The following is an 18,164-nucleotide window of genomic DNA, read 5'->3' on the forward strand; positions in this document are numbered from 1 at the left end:
AGTGAATAACAGCTTAAATTTTATTTGGTTTCTTATCGAAGCTATGACTTCTTATAATATACAGCATAACTTCATTCCATATGAAACCCTGAAAGCACCAGTGACCATTCAGATTTCAGAATTCTTCAGAATTATTACCTGTGTTCCTCAAAGGACCGAAAAACATATATTGATTTGGCATAATTTGTCTTCATGTGAAATCATGACATCTTGCTAGATGTCAGAACCATTGCTTCTAATGGAAGACAGAATACATGACAGAGATGTTGTAAGAGTTACACCATAAACCACTCACATGCTACAATCTCACTTTATAATCACTCTGAGGCTGTGAGGCTTATTTCCATTTCATGAAAGCTTCATTTCCATCGTGCTCTTTTGTCCGGATGAAGCTACAATGAATCCAGCTGGCCTCACCATGTTGTGCAAGAACTATTTTCATTTTAATAGCTGCATTCAGTGTCAACGTGACCTTTTACTTATACACTAACAAACAGAAGTAAAGCCGTCTCGACTTCCTCTTTTTGGTTGTATTTCCTGTAATAGTTGACCGTTTCAATCATGGCTGATACAGTAGCACTTGTCAAGGTGTGAATCAGTCTGTTTTACAAGGCTTTACCGCAGCTGCCCAGTAGTTAAAAAAAGACAACAAAACATTTTGCAATGCAATATTTATGTTTCATATTCATATTTATTATTTTCCTATATTTTATACTTAATATTTTCTTTCTTTGTAAGCATGTTAGCTACATGGTCATAATCTGAAAAATAAATGTAAAAACTTTACATAATATTTTCTATGTCTGAAAAAAAAAATTAAAAGAAATTTCTTTAGTAAAAAGAAAGAAAAAAAAAATCAACTAGAAATTGAAACTTGCCATAGCACAATTTGGGAATGAATCATCCTTTCAGATTTGTTCGAAAGCTGCAACTACGTTTCTTTCGTTCTTTTCAATGAATCAAACTGGTTCTCAACTCTGTCTGAATGAGTCATTAGTGAATCAGTTTAAATTATTATTAATATAAAATTTTACATGGGACTTGAAAGGTCACAAAAAGTCATGGAAAGTCCTGTAGCTAAGGCAAAATAATTTTAACACAATGTACTGTTTTCTTTTTCATTAGTGCTTTTTTTTAGTATGTAGGGGTAGAATATAGTCAGCATAAAGTTTCCTTATGCCAGCAGAAGTGCCCAGATGGTACACAGCAGATGGCACTGGTGTTTTAATGCCTATTTATTCGTTCATGAGTCGTCTGATACTCGGAGGACCGTCTCTCCATTGGATTTAGTTGTTTTATTTGTGCTATAGATGGAAGAGCTTTCACGCCAGTGTGCCAGGGAGGGCACCTGCCCGGTCCAGTGATATGCTGCCATCTGCCACCAGTGTTTTGTGTCTGTGGTGAACTGGTGCTGGTTTAGACTGTGTGCCGGCCACACACAAACAGGCTTTAACATTCCCCAGCCGTGTGTTGTGCCTGCCCTGATTTGAACCCCCCCTTCTACCTCTGTCTGAAAATGCAAACTGACTGTTTTTTTCTGTGAAAATGATGCCTGGTTTCATTCATGATGGGTCTGCTGTGGCCACACTTACCCTGAGCAGTTTATCTGTCTGTTTGGAGTTTGACTTGCATACTAAAATGTAAGCTTGCACCAAGACAAAGTATCCCATTACTGCAATTTTTAAACGGTACAATACATTTGTTTAGCTAATTTTGTTATGTGATAAAATTACTGCCGGGTCATTGATTATATGCTGCATGCGTGTGTTTGATCCCATGAAAACAAAATAGGATTTTTGTACTATTTTTGTCCATGTGATAAACTGTATCATAATATACTTATAAACATATAACCAAAACTAGCTTTCAGCATATATAGGCATTTAAAATTAGTGGTCTTTGTCTTTCGGGAGAACAAATGAGAATACCGATGACTTATCTTGTGCTCATTCAAGGGCTTATGCAAATATTTGTCCAATCCAATTTTGAATGTACCTCCTACTAATATCATTTGTCATTGACTAGCAATAACATAGCAAATGGTTCACAGTTGTGATGTAAAGTAAATGCTATTGGATATTTACAACAACAACAAAAAAGGATGGACACTTTAATGTGTTCCACCACAATTGTTTCAGTAAGAAATATCGTAATTTTGTTATTTATCTTATGTAGGGACATCGTGATTTGGAAAAAATGACATGGGAGGGAAAATTATATTTCAGTGCTTTAGCGTTCACTCGCAAAACTTTTCGTTCCCCAGAAAAACTTTCAAAAACTTTTGCCTTCGCTTGCAAGAATTATCAAGAAATAAATCAAGACTTTTGCATTACCCAGATTGATGTTCCATTTGCTTGCAAAACCTCTGTGATGGAAATAATGACAGATTTTTTTATGTGTATTTCAATTATTGGTTTAGTATTTTTGTTAGATGATATGCAAATCTACACATATTCGAAACATATTCAAAACTTTGTCTGTTTTTATCAAGTTATCAATACAAGGTTCCTGTTGTACTAAAATGTGGTATTATTAACCCAAACCTACTAAGAAGTGCCACTGACATCTGTTCTTTTTTGTTATCTTTTCTATCTCTCACATTCTGCTTTATCTCTATTAATCTCAGTCTTTTTCTACAATACCACTTTATTGCTTTTTGAATGTGAAAACGAAATTTGATGCATCAAGACTGCATGCTTGCAGAAAACCATGAGGGTCGTTTAAATGTTTAGAGATGGTTGTTTCCTGAGCTACTGTATATGTGAGAGTGAAGCTGTAATGGTGGCGTTTGCTCTGCCCTGCTGTTTTGAGTCAATCCAATTGAGATTTCTTGGGCTTTACCAACCACTGGCCCATTACATAATCAGATCAGCATGTGGTCACATGGCTGAGTCAGTTTGTCTCTTTTCACTCAAATTGCGCACACTGTATATTTGTGAACTGCCTGACAGGGTCATGTGAGGTGTATATGCTTGTCTAAGCATTAAAGACTGCTCAAAAATTCATGTCTATAGCCTATATTAGTGGCACAGTAATGGCAAAAGCACCAATGCTACAGCCATACACATGCAAATGTATTTGTCTATATCTTGTGACCTTGACCTTTAGGTCTGATTTCAACCTAAATTTTTGGTCTTTGAAGTCGCGTTTTGAAGACGTTGGTCTGTCTGGTTGGGTTTTGTACGTTCAGGTGTCTTTATGTTTCTGGGTCCACCCTGATAAAGCCTGTGTGGAGAGCTTAGCATCACACAATTATAATGCAAATAAGGATGGGTGTTTCTCCTCGACGCTCCAGACAAAGGGGCTTTTCTGTCTGGGTGAATGTTTAATTCGTACAGAATGTCTGTTGTGTGGATCGGTAGAAATCAGACAGGTTGTTCAATGAAAGGAAAACAATCGACATTCCTATTCAACATTTGCTATGTTGCTCTAGTCATCAAGAACATGACACCAGATCGGTTTACTGTGGAAAATCTAAAGTGATTAGATTTATCAGACCTGTCCTTGCGTCATTTCTTGAATGGTGGAGTGTTTGAAAGAAGTCTAATTTATGAAGGTGTGGAGGAAGGTTCGACAACATGTTTCGCAAACAACCTTATCTGTGTTTAAATGGAATGACAGGGTGTGTCAGATATGAATATAGATTTTACTACACTTCCTTAACAGAAATAATTTTTTTAAATTTATTTGTTTTATATTTTTGACAGGAAATGTATAGAATGCTATAGAGGACAATATACAGTATGCTTAAACAGGTCATTTAAAACAAATATTTAAATTACATGCATACTATATAAAATGATTTGATTAAGTTTTATATATATATATATATATATATATATATACTTTCTGAAAGACATGACTGAACTTTGAACCTAAAAATGATGAATTATGTCTTTTTGCCATTTTTCAGCCATTAAAGTCAACTGTGTGGGGTCATGTGGCATCTCGTCCAAGCTGAATGATGCATCTTGGATGCTTGAGGAGAAGTACTTGAGCAGCACACTGTCTGTGGCCGATAAAGGTAAGGAAAATTCTCAGTTCAGAAATCTCAGTTCAGAAATTCTTAATATTATTTGTCAAATATCCTTTAAATGGCCTTTAAAGGCTCCACTCTACAATAAAAACCTTGCTCACTTTGAAGGACAATGTTTACTTCTCAAATTCATCTTACTTGATCAGCTGTTTGTGTCTGAAGAGTTTCCTGTTCTGAGTGCTTGTCTTTCTGGTTTCTTCCTGTCTGTCTGAATGTGTTAAGTATCACATAACCCTTTAAGGAGGTTAGATTTGAGTTATTCCTTTAAACCGGAAACCTTACATTTGTCTCCTTTGAGCAGTCTACATGATAATGATAATAACCGATCTGTCGGCATAGAAATAATATTTAAAGAGCATGCGTGTACTGTTATTTCTGTTTAAACTGATGGTTGTAGTGTCCAAACAGTGATCCTTCTAGCGAATCAGCTGTACGTGTAGTTGTAGTCTGTGTATGTCTGTATATTTAAGAGAATACATTTCCCATTGCCAAATGAAACCTCAGATCTAGTTTAAAGCAATTTTTGGTCAGTACTACCTGAGAGATGTCAGTGGAATAGATTGAGAAAAACAACTTGTGACAGCCCTAGGCTCTGTCAACGCTCAACAACAAAAAAGAAACAGCTGTGCTTTAGTCAATGAGAACGTTTTGAGGCAGCTCTCTGCCAATCATGTACAGTAAGTTTAGGAACGGGAGTTTGTTTGTTTAAGAGACTATGTGGAAACAGCTTATTTTTGCTAAAAAATAATGGCTGATGTTTTCTTTTTACACCCCTGAAATTACTCTTCAGCTACTCCTTAGCTATTTTGTTACATTACATCTTTACCAGGTGTTCTGTTCTCACTGAGCATTAAACTGAGCATGAACATGACATAGTCACAGCCAATGATAATTTGATGTTTTGGACCAGTATAATATAATATAAATTTTCACTGTTTCATGGGAGTGGACAGGTTGTTTTGGCGCGATTTGCATGCCATGATTCTGATTGTTGGAGATTTATTTGCAGAATCGTAGATAATGTAGTTTTTCACCAGAAATTCCACTGTTAAACGCGATTATTTCAAGAATAAACTGAAATTATGTGGGCTGATAGCTTGAACAAAAATTTATATCAGCGATTAAGAATCTCGTAGCTCACAGGAGGTCTGTCTTTAACGGTTTATAAGTTATCATTAAAAATCAGTTACCCAATGCAGAAAATGAATGGGATTTTTACTTCCAGAACTGACTGTTGCACTCCATATAAACCAACCGTTCCTGTCTCTCATTACAGTAGCAGCTGGCTAGTAAAACCAATATAAAGATTTACACAAATATTTTTGTTGCATCACGCCTGATTAGAAAAGAGTGTTAGGTGTTTTCAGATTGCACAAATTTTGTCAAAGCTGCAAGAATTTCCTCTCGCCGCCTTTCTCTCTGTCTCTCACCTCTGTGTTCAGGTCACACCGAGTCATTATGTTCTGCCGTGAGGTAAAGTGTGAGCTCTTGGCATATGTGTCCCGGCAGGTCTTTTCCTGTCAGAGTCCTTGCTAGTTCACATGCCCAGACTTGTCCTACGACCCCTTTCCAGGAGACCTTTTAGAAACCCGGCCGTCTGAATCAGATGTGCTGGGTAACAGTGCTCATCTGACCCCGCAGGCCAACATAGGCGCTGAGTGTCTCTTATGCTAGCTGCCAGGAACTAATGCTGTCTGCCCATTAAGGGTTTGTGTTGCATTCTTCATTGCTCAGCAGCACTGAGAGGCAGGGCGGTGGTGGTGGATTGCAATGCTTTTAGTCCTCTGAGAATTGAAAATTGGGTGTTGTACTGTTGTAAATGATATAGTTGGATGTGTTTCATAGCATTCCAACAAAGACATAAGAGAACTGACGCATTGGCAAGGTGCGGTTCTGGCAAAATTAAAGGGATAGCGCACCCAAAAATGGACAATTCTACACCATTTACTTTTTATACAACAATACAAAAGAAGATATTTTGAAAAATGTCTCTGTGAGGTTTTTTGTTTTGTTTTTGTTTTTTGGGGCCACACAATGAGAGTCAATGGGGTCCAGTGTTGTTTTGGACCTCACTGACTTTCCTTTTATGGTTAAAAGCAGTCAAAACATTCTTCAGAATATCTTCTATTGTGTTCCTCAGAAGAATTAAAGTCATACAGGTTTGGAATGACATGAGGGTGAGTAAATGATTCAGAAATTCCATTTTTGGGCACTTTATACCTTTAAATCAGCCGTTCGAGTGTTTTCAGTCATCTCCCTTTTGACAGCACTTTATGAACGAGCTCTAGCAGTAAAGCATTTCCCCGTTTGACCTCTGGCTGCTGACGACATGGAGATCTGTATCTTTGGATTTCTATTAACTCTTTGAAGGCACGTACTGAACAAGAAAAGGTTAAGTCAAGTCAAGTCAAACTTTATTAAGATCCCTTATGGGCAATTTAGATGCAGCAAGAATCAGAAACACAGCAGACCCATACAATACATTCCAAAACATAAATACATAAAAATATATAAATAAAATACAGCAAATACAATAAATTTCACCTAACAGATTCCTTAAAGACCATTTAATAGCCGAATTGCACAGGGAACAAACGAGTATTTGTATCGGTTACTTTTCATCTTTTCAAGTGTGACATCTCTTCACACCTGAGCGGTCAAACAGATTGTCATGAAATTTCATGGCTTATATGGGAAACATAATGCATGTGTCACTACTCATAAATTCATTTAGAACAGGTTTTGTTTCTCAGAATTAGACAGCATTGTGTTTATAGCGTCAAAACAGTACCTGGTTTGCATGCACAACAATAAACTGAAAACTGCCAAAAATAAACCCGACAAAGCAATAGATATTGTTTACTTAAGATTTGTGTTTGCCAAATCATAAAGCTAAATATATATATATATATTTTTTCCCATTGGAAGTCTGTGTATTACAGAAAATTATGAATATAAGCTGTTAGCGAGGCTAGTTTTGCCTTAATCAACCCCGTATCCGGTTGTATGCCTCTTTTTTTGAGGACTTCCTTCCTTACAAACACTGTAAGTATAGCTCAAACGGACAGTCGATATGACTGCTCTGCTCTCCAAGCTGCTTGTGTCAGTGAATTTCCCATCATTTTCTCTAAGAGCCCTTTTCCTGTCTTACAGACTGTGACTTATAAACACGAACAGATTTATACAGTAATGATGGCTGGTGTTAACTCGTTTTCTCCTCACACATTAACTCATGTACATTTTTTTTTTAAATCAGACAACACCCTTAGATGTGATTTTACTGCCAAATTTGAAAGTTTTGATAAACAGGCACAGGCGGCGCACGCTGTAGCTCGTGCAAATTCACATGCAGGGTGCCAAATTACAAACTTTTTTAAAAAAGCGTCACAGGAGGGGCACACATTTACAGTGCTTTATTCAAGATATATATATACACTTCCAGATCTTTTGAATAACCTCTGGGGTTGTGGAAATCCCCAGTTAGAAAGCACAGGAGAGGGCATTGTTACAGCTGTCAGGGTGCTTATCTACCCAGATACGCCGTCCTGTTTGAGTCACTCTGATTTACCAGACTTCCACTCCCACAATACACTGTTTCTCATGATAGGGAAGTATTTTAGTCTTCTGTTCTGTGCTCATGTGTTAATATTATGGTATATTAAATATGTACACTTTCGGTAAGACTTACATTAATAGCATTATCAATCATTAATACATGGTATAATGCATTCATTAGTCAATGTACAATTAATAGCTAGAATTAGAAATGGCTCAAAACCATATAATAATTGACATATATATATATATATATATACAGTGCTAAGTGTCAAGACATTTGCAAATATGATGAAAAGATGAATATGAGACAAAACTACAGAATGTCACATTTTATTATTAGCCGTTTCAACACATACATGTTTTACCAAATAAAAAGAACAGCACTTTTAGAGTTCATCCCACTCATTGATGTACGCATAAGTATTGGGACAGTTGAACATAAGGCAGATATAAAAGATTAAAAGCTATTATTTAGTTGCAGATCTCTTGCGCACAATCACAGCAGTGAGTTTGTGATCCATAGACATCACCAGACTCTTGGTCTCATCCTTTGAAATACTTTCCCAGCCTTTAATGCAGACAATTCCAATTGTTGCTTGTTTGTGGAGTTTCTGCCTTTACTCTCCTCTTCAGCTGCTGAAATTCATGTTCAATCGGATTTAAATCTGGAGATTGACTTGGGCAATCTAAGACTTTCCATTTCTTTGCCCTTATAAATTCCTTGACTGAACTGGCAGGGTGTTTTGGGTCATTGTCCTGATGCAATATGAAGAACTTCCCAATGAATCTGGTGGCATTTTCTTGCATATTGGTAGGCAAGATGGTTTTGTACTCTTCCAAATTCATTCTGCTACTGTCATCATGCATTAAGTCATCAGTAAAGTTGAGAGGGCCTGTTCCAGAGGCAGCCATGCATGCACATGCCATGACACCACCTCCACCATGCTTTACAGATGAGGCTGTATGCTTGGGATCATTGCTGTTCCCTTTTTTCTCCACATTTTTGCTTTCCCATCACTTCGATAAAGGTTCATCTTTGTCTCATCGGTCCATAAACACAGTTCCAAAACTCTTCTGGCTCACCTTTGTGCTTTTTTGCAAACTGTAATCTTGCCTTTCTATTTTTGGAGCTGGTCAGAGGTTTGTCTCTTGCTGTGTAGCATCTGTAATTCTGTGTCAAAGTCTCCTGAGGACAGTATATTGTCAGAGCATCACCCCAGCTTTCTGGAAGTTGTTGGTGATTTTACAGACACGTCTTTTAGGGTTAATTTTCACAGCTTTTATGATTTGTCTGTCATCAACTGCTGTTGTTTTCTCAGCCGATCAGGTAGTTGTTGGTTTCTGGTGTCGCTGGTGGTTTCCAAACTCTTGATTTCTCTATGCCCTTTGTTTTTGCTAGAGCTCTAACTGACTTCCTCTTTTCTTTTAGCATCCAAATTGCTTGCTTTTCTCTCAAAGTCAGCTCCCTCGCCTTCATCCTGGTTTGTGTGTGTCATCATCGAATGCAAGATTCAGAATGCAGAAGTAATGGATATAACTGATACGACACATTCCCTGCTTTTAATATCTGAAGAATTAATGCAACAGGACACAGCTGATCACTTAGAAAGACCTGTGAGGCAACTGTTCCAATACTTATGCTCACATCAGATAGAGGGATGAAACTCTAAAAGTGCTGATCTTCTTAGCTGGTAAAACATGTATGTGTTGAATAACCCAATAATAAAATGTGACATTCTATAGTTTTGTCTCATATTCATCTTTTAATCATGTTTGTAAATGTCTTGACTCCACAGCCAACAGAGCAATTTTGTCTTTACTGTCCCAATACTTTTGAGTAGAAATGTCACAAAACCATATAGTAAACATTTATATGATGTAATTATATGAAAAATTTTAAAAATATTGAAGATTTTATTTTTTAAATGTATTATATATACTTTTGTTGGACTTTTTGCATGTACAGTATATCTGTGTTTATAGATACAAACACAAATTATATATTATGTTTAATCATATATTAATATATTTTTATATTTATTGTTTTATTTACTGTTTTCTTTGTTTTATTATTTCAGTCATTATTTTATTCATATATATATGCATGTCTGTGAGAGTACACAAATACACACATACACGTATACACACATACACGCACACACACACACACACACACACATAATTATATGTATTAATAATATGCATATGTAATTATGTACATTATTTTTCCTTTTTCCTCTGCAATTACAGGTACTCTGTCAGCTGGTGAGCACAGCTTTCCATTTCAGTTTCTCATTCCAGGTAATTGTCTTTAATTTTACAATTAGCATTTCAAAGCAGTTAAAGCACATTTTCGTTCAGAGTAACTTAATGGTAGTCATTAAATGAGGATGTTGTGTTGTGCACCGTAGACGGAGAGCACTCAGGTGTGAGGTTAAACTATGCTGAGTGCCTCTGAAGCGTGATGAGAGGGTGGAAGAAGAGTTTAATTTTAATCTTGATCTAATAGCAGCTGTATAAAGTCCGCCCCTTTCTGCACTAACACATGTCCCATCATGAGCTATTAAAGGGAAGGTATAGCAGCAACATTCCTGGCTGCTTAATTAGTGACTGCTTGCAGCCTGAAACTGCGCCCCTTGCTGGTAGACTGTATGAACAGCTATTGAAGATTAAACTCAAAGCATCTGATCAATCTAGGGACTTTCCTACGGAGCCCTTTAAAGGACATTGTGGTGGGAAAAATTCGGGGTGAGTGGAAAAAATTCAAGGTGGGAGGAAAAAATATTTTTCAAATGTTTTGCATTCTCTCGCAAAACTTTTGCATTCCCTCGAGAAACTTTGCGTTCCCTCGCAAAGATATTTGCGTTCCCTCGCAAAACTTTCACATTCTCTCGCAAAGATATTTGCGTTCCCTCGCAAAACTTTCGCATTCTCTTGCAAAGATATTTGCGTTCTCTCGCAAAACCATTTGAGTTCAGACAAATTCTTCCCGTTTACTTTACAGCTTGCAGTGGTTACAGCTCGTATGTTCACAATGGAGCGGTTCATAGAGTTTTATTTTGAACTTGGACTCAAATAAATGAATAAGTCAGTGCTTAGTTCAAGGCACGGTTTTGGGACATAATAAAACGCTTAATGTGGCTTAATGTTTTAAAACAGTGACTTGGAGGACCAAATTCGGTAATAATAAAAGCTGATAAAATGATTAGGCTATTATTAATAACCTTATTAATAATATTACTAAGCAGAATAGCCCAGAATATGAACGCAACGCCCTGCTTGTAGCCTAAGCTTTTTCTCCCCATAAAACGCTTAAGGTAGGCTATAATGAAAACGGTGATTTAAAAATACCAAATCCGTTGCATTCATATTCTGGGCCATTCTCCTTTATTAATAGTAATATTATTAATAAGGTTGTTAATATAAGCCTAACAATTTTATTAGTATTTATTATTATCGAATTTGGTCCTAATGTCAATGTTTTAATACATTAAGCCACATTAAAGCGTTTTATTATGTCCCAAAACAGTGCCTTGAAATAAGCACTGACTGTATTACTTTGAGTCCAAGTTCAAAATAAAACTCTATGAACCGCTCCATTGTGAACATACGAGCTGTAACCACTGCAAGCTGTAAAGTAAACAGGAAGAGTTTGTCCAAACTCAAATGGTTTTGCGAGAGAACGCAAAAGTTTTGCGAGAGCATAAATATCTTTGCGAGAGCATAAATATTTCTCAAGGAGCATAAAGTTTCTCGAGGAACATAAAAGTTTTGAAAATTATTTTTTCCTCTCACGCCGAATTTTTCCCACCACAATGTCCTTTAAAGGGCTCCGTACTTTCCACCCCATAAAACAGGAAAGCATTTTGACATAAGACATGCAAATATGAAGATGGAGATATAGAGACTAAACTAGTTCATATCTGTGGGCTGTTTTGGTTGAATTTTATAGTGGTGTGCTTTTATTTATTCATTTTCCAGAGCTCCTGAGCCTTCAGATTATATTTTGCTTTTAAAACAGGTTCAGAATGACAGCACTTAGAACAGTATTGATTCATTTTATTGATTGTGAGCGCTAACATCATCTTGTCATCATCCAATATTCTGGTCCTTGAACGATATTGTTGTTTTGTCAAAGACATGATTATTTTATAAGGTAGCTTGAATAGGAAAGCTTTTGACAAATCCAAAATAACATATTCTCTATGTCTGTTGTAGCATCCGTTCCAACCTCATTCGAAGGCCCGTTTGGGAAGATTTTGTACAAAATTAGAGCTTTTATTGACACGCCACGTTTCTCAAAGGACTACAAGACCCAGCGACCCTTTTACCTTCTCAATGTGCTTAACCTCAATGAGTTGCCAGATATAGAGGTGAGACCTGGCTATGTGGAAAAAAACTAATATTAATTCTAATATATTCATAATATGCATATTATATTATGTAATATTATATTATATTATACTTGCTCTCCAATTCCTAATGTCTGATCTTCTTTTCCCAGCAACCCAGCTGTGCTGTAACAACAAAAAAGTTTAACTACCTCCTGGTAAAAACAGGCACGCTCATGCTGAAGGCCTACAGTGATCTAAGAGGATACACTCCTGGACAGGTTATCAAACTATCCACTGAGATCCATAACAAGTCCGGTAAAGACACCGGCTACGTGATGGCCAGCCTTATTCAGGTATGAAGAAAATGAAATATAGACTCTGCTGATGTTTAGTTTCATAAAAACGCCTAGCATTTTTTCTAGCATTGTGGTTGACAATGGGTGATGTACTTGTAGATGTAAATTGTCAGATAATGCTAATGCTCACTACAACTGTGTATATCTTTGCAGAGAGTGTCGTATAAAACAAAGCGGCCAGTGTTTGATCTGCGGCCCATAGCAGAGGTCGAGGGTGCCGGGGTGAAGGCTGGTAAACATGCAGAGTGGAGAGAACAGATCATCGTCCCTCCTCTTCCTCAGTCAGGCCTCACTGGCTGCAGCCTCATAGATATTGAGTATTTTATCCAGGTGTGGGACAGGAAATTTGAACCTTAACTTTGCATGAAGTAAAAACCTGAACAGTTTGATTCATAAATGAATCATTAAGAGTTATTTTACAAATTACGAACAGTTGATTTAAAATATCCGACAAAGTGAGCTGAAATAGAGAACCGAATCTGATTTGTGAAAGAAACATTCCCGTTTGTGAACCAGATCAGCTAATTCATTGAAAAGATCTTAATGGGTTGAATTCAAGTCAAGTGAGCTTTATTGTTATTTTGCTGTATGTGGAAATAGTCAAAGGAATTAAATGAGTTTTGTGAACAGGATCGACTAATCCATTGAAAATATTGAATTAAAGACAATTGATTTTGAAAACCAAATAAGTCTGATTCATAAAATAATCTTTCAGAGCAGTTTTGTGAACAGTATTGACCAATTCCTTAAATTTTTTTTTAACTCAGTAAGTTAATTTCAAAAACTGATTCAGTCTGATTCACAAATGAATCATTCAGAGTGGTTTTGAAACCTGGATCAACTAATTCAAAGAAAAGATTGGCCTCTTTTGACTATCCAAATCCAAAAGATTGGATATTTTGACTAACCAAATTAGTCTGATTCATGAACAAATCATTCAGATCAGTTTTGTCGACAGATCAACTGATTAATTTTAATGATCCAACTCAAAGAAAGATTTGTTTGCAAATCTCATGAACGTGTGATTTTTATCATTGCATGAACCTTTAAGGTCTTTTCTTGAATGCACTGCTGAAGTCTTTCAAATTAAGATTTATTTATTAATTATAGAATTAAGAAGTGCATCTTAGAAATTGTCTCTTTCTCACAGGTTTCACTAAAATCTCCTGAGACTGTGGTCACGTTACCCATCTACATTGGGAACATTGCTGTAAACTTGACTCCCTCCATTCCTCACCCCATCGCTCAAGGTGCACCTGCCATGCCTGCCATGCCAAGCCTCAGCCCTGCACCCGTAGTCCCCAGCGCACCTCCTGCGGAGGACAACCTGGAGGGTGCGCTGGGTGCTGGAGGAGTAGACAGCGAGGAGATCCCCACCAAGAGTCATTCTCAGCAGGACCCATCCGGTGTGCCTCTCTCCATGTCTCCCAGTGTGTTCGGTCAAGCGTCTGGTCCGGTCGCACCGCAGCCTGCCCAGTCCTCCGACGGCTCTGCTCCTCTGTTCTGTTTGTCCACAGGGGCCACCATACCTTTCTTCACAGACAGTAATACAACGCCAGTGCCCACTTCCTGTCCCCTCATCCTGCCCCCTGAATACAGCACCTGGGAATACCCACATGGTGAGTGATCTAGTTGAGAATTAGTACCCTGCACAGGGTCATGTCTAGGTTGTTACCCTCCAAAAAGTCTCGCAGCATTGACATGCAACATGCTTATTTACTAGTTGACAGGTCAGTGTTTATTCTTTGTAAATGACAAATGTTTGTATCTAACTTTGCAGTTCTACAGTTTTGCCTTTAGAACTGCAAAGCAAAAACTGGAGCTCATACTGTAGGTCATAAACCATTCGTGAAATAATGTGTAATTTCATAAAATATTGTCTCTTTTTGATTCAATTAGCAGCATTAAAATTTGCAAACTGGGTGTTGAAAGGCCAAATATGTCAGTTTATCTGGTTACAAAAGATTTTTACTCATGAAATCGGTAATGGTAATATATTTATAACATTATTTTCATTAAAAGTTGATGTGTAAATAATCATGAAATTTATTATAGTAATATTTAGATTTGTAAATGATCTTTTTAAAAAGTGTATTGAAATGTGTAAATCTTTTATATAGAGTTATTTACATACAAAATTAGCCAGATTAGTCTTATAATACGATATATATATATATTTTTTATTTTTATATTTATTGAATGTTGAATGTATTTATGCCATGAAATGGCATGTGAAGCAGTAAACTTGAATACAACAACAACACCACTGAAATATGTAATTAAATCTAAGAACTGTATCTAAGATTAATACAACAAACTGGAAAATTCTTTCTATTGTTCATTCTATCTATATTTTAATATTTAATATCTAAAATTTTTATATTTTAAAACACTTGCATGAAAGTAACTTATCGACACATTTATGCTTATAATTTTCTCTCTCTTAAAATTGAATCAATCATAAATGTCGAACATCATCATCTACAGTAAAAGACTGGAACTGAAACATGACTAGTTGTTGTAATCCAATAGGTTTGCCATTTTATTCCAGAAGTTACTTCTGTTAATATTTAGTTTATATATAGGGTTACATTTCAACCAAGGATAATATTACAACCCTCAAATAATAAATAAGAGTGTGCAACAAGCTGTAACTTGTCTTGTTGCCATGTGTAGAGTAAGCACAAATGAAATAATTTAGACTATTCGACTCTGACCCAAAAATATCACAGTAAATGTGAATCTCATATTTATATAAAAGAAGTTTTCCTCTGTCACAGTGTGAATGTAACTGGTTATATACTCAAATCAAATGCAGATTTATTTCAATGAGTTTTTATTCATGTTTTTTTTTTTATTTCAGAGCCACCTCCCACTTATGAGGAAAGCTGCAGTAGCAACAACTCCAGCTTCAACAGTAGCATGAGGTAGACCCTTAAAGGGCTGGCTTCTTCATCATGCCATTCATCTGGTGCCCTCTGCTGGACGGTACAGACATTGCTGCCATGCCATAAACCTGGCCCTTCTTCTCCATGAACCAAATCTGTTTAAAACACATAAAGGATAATTTCCTTAATTTTTAGTTAATCCCCTCAGATTACCGTTTCAACATTGGCGAAAGCAACCCTGAAACTGTATAGGGAGAATGTTTTAGTGCCTAGGAAGATGTAGCACTCGAGCAACCCCAAGATGAGACAAACACAGAGTTCTTGTGAAATGAATACCAGCATCTGTAACATTTTGAAGAGGATACTTTTTCATTCAACCAAGGCTGGCCTTATATAAAGCTCATCACAAAACATGCTCGGTAAAATCTGAATTGACGCAGAAATATATTTCCGTCCGACTGAAAGTCTCGTTGAGGAAATAAATACTCCTCTGCTTGTGATGATCATTATGAATCATAATGCACTCCATGCTTATGGCTCTTGACGAAGACGCTGGGCCACAGAGAAAGTTACTCTGGAAAGAACAAGTTTTATTTATTGATGATGTTGGAAGTTTTCATTTGACTTTTTAAAATCCATCTCATTACCAAATGGACACTGTGTGGATACAGCTCCGGAATACCAATGTAGTCAACCATCTTTGAACACATACGCCAAATGGTAGCCAGTGTTCCTTGAATGCTTAAGGGAACAACACATTGCATATCATTTTTAAAAGAAAACTACATTCATTTTGTTTTGCAGGTTGGCAAGAGATTTTAGGATGACACTTTGGACTCCTGACTCTGTATTTTTACCTTATTTTACACAAAACAAAGCAAAATTTGTTTTTCTTTTCTGGGGTTTATCATTTCACCCTAGAATGATTATTTCAAAGTCATTTTTCAGACTGTGTGTAATATCAGTGCTGGTAATATGTTAGATGTCAGAAATTTCTGAAATGCATCATTTGAAATCTGATTCGAACTGTACGTGTCTTTGTACAGTATGTGACTTGTTTGGTTTTATGCATTGATATTTCTCATATTAGCCCACAGCGATTGGAGATTTATGATGGATTTCCGGTGAGGCCTTAGGCTGTACTTGGATTGTTGTGTACAATCCTTTAATATGGCAAACACTTTTTCCAAAACACTCGTTCAGACCCTTGAACTGTTGAAGAAATTGAAAAATTGAAGCACAAAAGGCACTTTTATATGTTTGCGTGTGTGTGTGTGTGTCTTTGTTTGAGAATGTTTTCTCAGTTCCTTCTCCAAAATCAAAATGATCAATTTCCATTTTAGTTCAGTGTTGTACGAAGTTTAGTATTTGATTCAGTCAGCAAAGGAAGTCGGAACAGACTGAATGAAGCAAATTTAGAAGACTAAATTATGTGATGTTCTCTATCTTTTCACTCTGTCTCTGAGTGTTTGTTTAAAATTGATATAGCAGTATGTACCATTTACAGTGCTGACAGAAAAATCATTTGGGTCATTCAACAAAAAGGGTGTAAAAATTACTTCAACAGTGAATTGCTGATGTGCTAATATGTATATTTCATAAAATGAATTAACAAAAATCCAGTAGCTTTATTTTAGTTTGTATTCATCATGAGGATTCATTTTCTAGCCTGTGTACATTTTGATGAAAACAAAAAATATAGACATAAAAGCTAGCAATTATTCTCTGTCTATATATTTTTGATTTTACTGGACATAAAAAGGATTTATTGTGCCCGGGTTATGTGCTCCCACTGTTTGCATCATATTTCCCCCTTTGAAAGAACCAGAAAAACTTTGTTGTATCAACATTATAATCCTTTTAGAATACACTTTCACTTTATCTTATATTAAGTTGCATTTGTCAGTAGGGAAAATTGGGGTAAATTGACAGTCAGATTGTAATGAATTGATTGTGGAAATTTTATATATATATATATATATATATAAAAGAAAAGATATTTGTAGCATGAAATGGATCAATGCAATTTATTACCAGTTAAAAATTATATAGCAGACATAATACAAAAATGTACTTTTGAATAATCGTATTAGACTGCAGAAGGTACTGATTTTACAGAATGACCCATTCATATTAATTTCAAGCGATTTTGACTTTCCTGATTGTATCCCAGCAGGCCACTGTGACTTTTAACAGTGCAGCTATAAACTTAAATTGAGATTGTGGTTCTTCACTGTGAGCAGCACTCTGTTGAAATCCCAGCCGCTGCACAAATGTTAAGAACATTTCAATGAAAAAAGAAAAAAACATTCAAATTCACATTTTTATTGTTCATCATTAAAATCCAGTAAAGAAACCCCCTGACTTGAATGCCTGTTCTGTATTTTAAACCACATTTTGCCTTAAATGTGAATCTGATGCATCCCTGGTCCCATCGTAATTGTAAAGATAACAAGTACTTTGAGATAACATCGCATTGCTTTTACTGTTCTCTACATTTGCCTCTCGAGCCTCTTTGGCTTTCTGTTAGCAGCAGAACGAGTCATAAGGGATAGTAGATAGTTAGTTGCTTTAGCACTGAAAGTAAAAGAAATGATAAATGTGCGAGTTCTCCATTTCTGGAAATGCTGACATTGCAGTATGGACTTATTTGTTGTTTATTTACATGTGCTATGTTCTGTCTTTTCCTTTTCACTAAAGGTTCAACAGCTTTATCAAGTTTCATTTCATCATTGTGTGGTACTTTTCTTTCCCTGGATTTACCAGCAGGTTTTGAACTAAAGTAGCACGATTGTGGATCAGTGTTCTGTGTAAAGATATGACAGAATGAAACTTGTACAGCAAATAAAATCACTTAAATTCTCAATTTTTCACCCCAGGGTGCTGCTCGTTTTAATTTTTCATTTTAAAAATGACTCATGCTTATTTACTCATAACAAGTGATTAAATATGTATTTGTTCATTTATCAGTTCAGTGTGAAATCAGAATTGA

General features: G+C 36.2%; 1 protein-coding gene across 2 annotated transcripts in view; it reads left to right on the top strand.

The window, feature by feature from the left end:
* The window catches only part of arrdc1b (arrestin domain containing 1b), a 33,354-nt gene extending 15,316 nt beyond the window's left edge, over positions 1-18,038 (top strand). For both annotated transcript variants that reach the window (XM_058758629.1, XM_058758631.1), the window contains 7 exons: positions 3,914-4,024; positions 9,845-9,895; positions 11,813-11,967; positions 12,099-12,281; positions 12,438-12,614; positions 13,435-13,903; positions 15,148-18,038. In XM_058758629.1, coding sequence (XP_058614612.1) covers positions 3,914-4,024; positions 9,845-9,895; positions 11,813-11,967; positions 12,099-12,281; positions 12,438-12,614; positions 13,435-13,903; positions 15,148-15,215 — 1,214 coding nt within the window. In that variant the 3' untranslated portion in view covers positions 15,216-18,038. The remainder of the gene's footprint in view (positions 1-3,913; positions 4,025-9,844; positions 9,896-11,812; positions 11,968-12,098; positions 12,282-12,437; positions 12,615-13,434; positions 13,904-15,147) is intronic.
* Positions 18,039-18,164: the final 126 nt, after the last annotated feature.

This window comes from Onychostoma macrolepis, chromosome 21, assembly GCF_012432095.1.
Source record: "Onychostoma macrolepis isolate SWU-2019 chromosome 21, ASM1243209v1, whole genome shotgun sequence".
Classification (NCBI taxonomy): domain Eukaryota; kingdom Metazoa; phylum Chordata; class Actinopteri; order Cypriniformes; family Cyprinidae; genus Onychostoma; species Onychostoma macrolepis.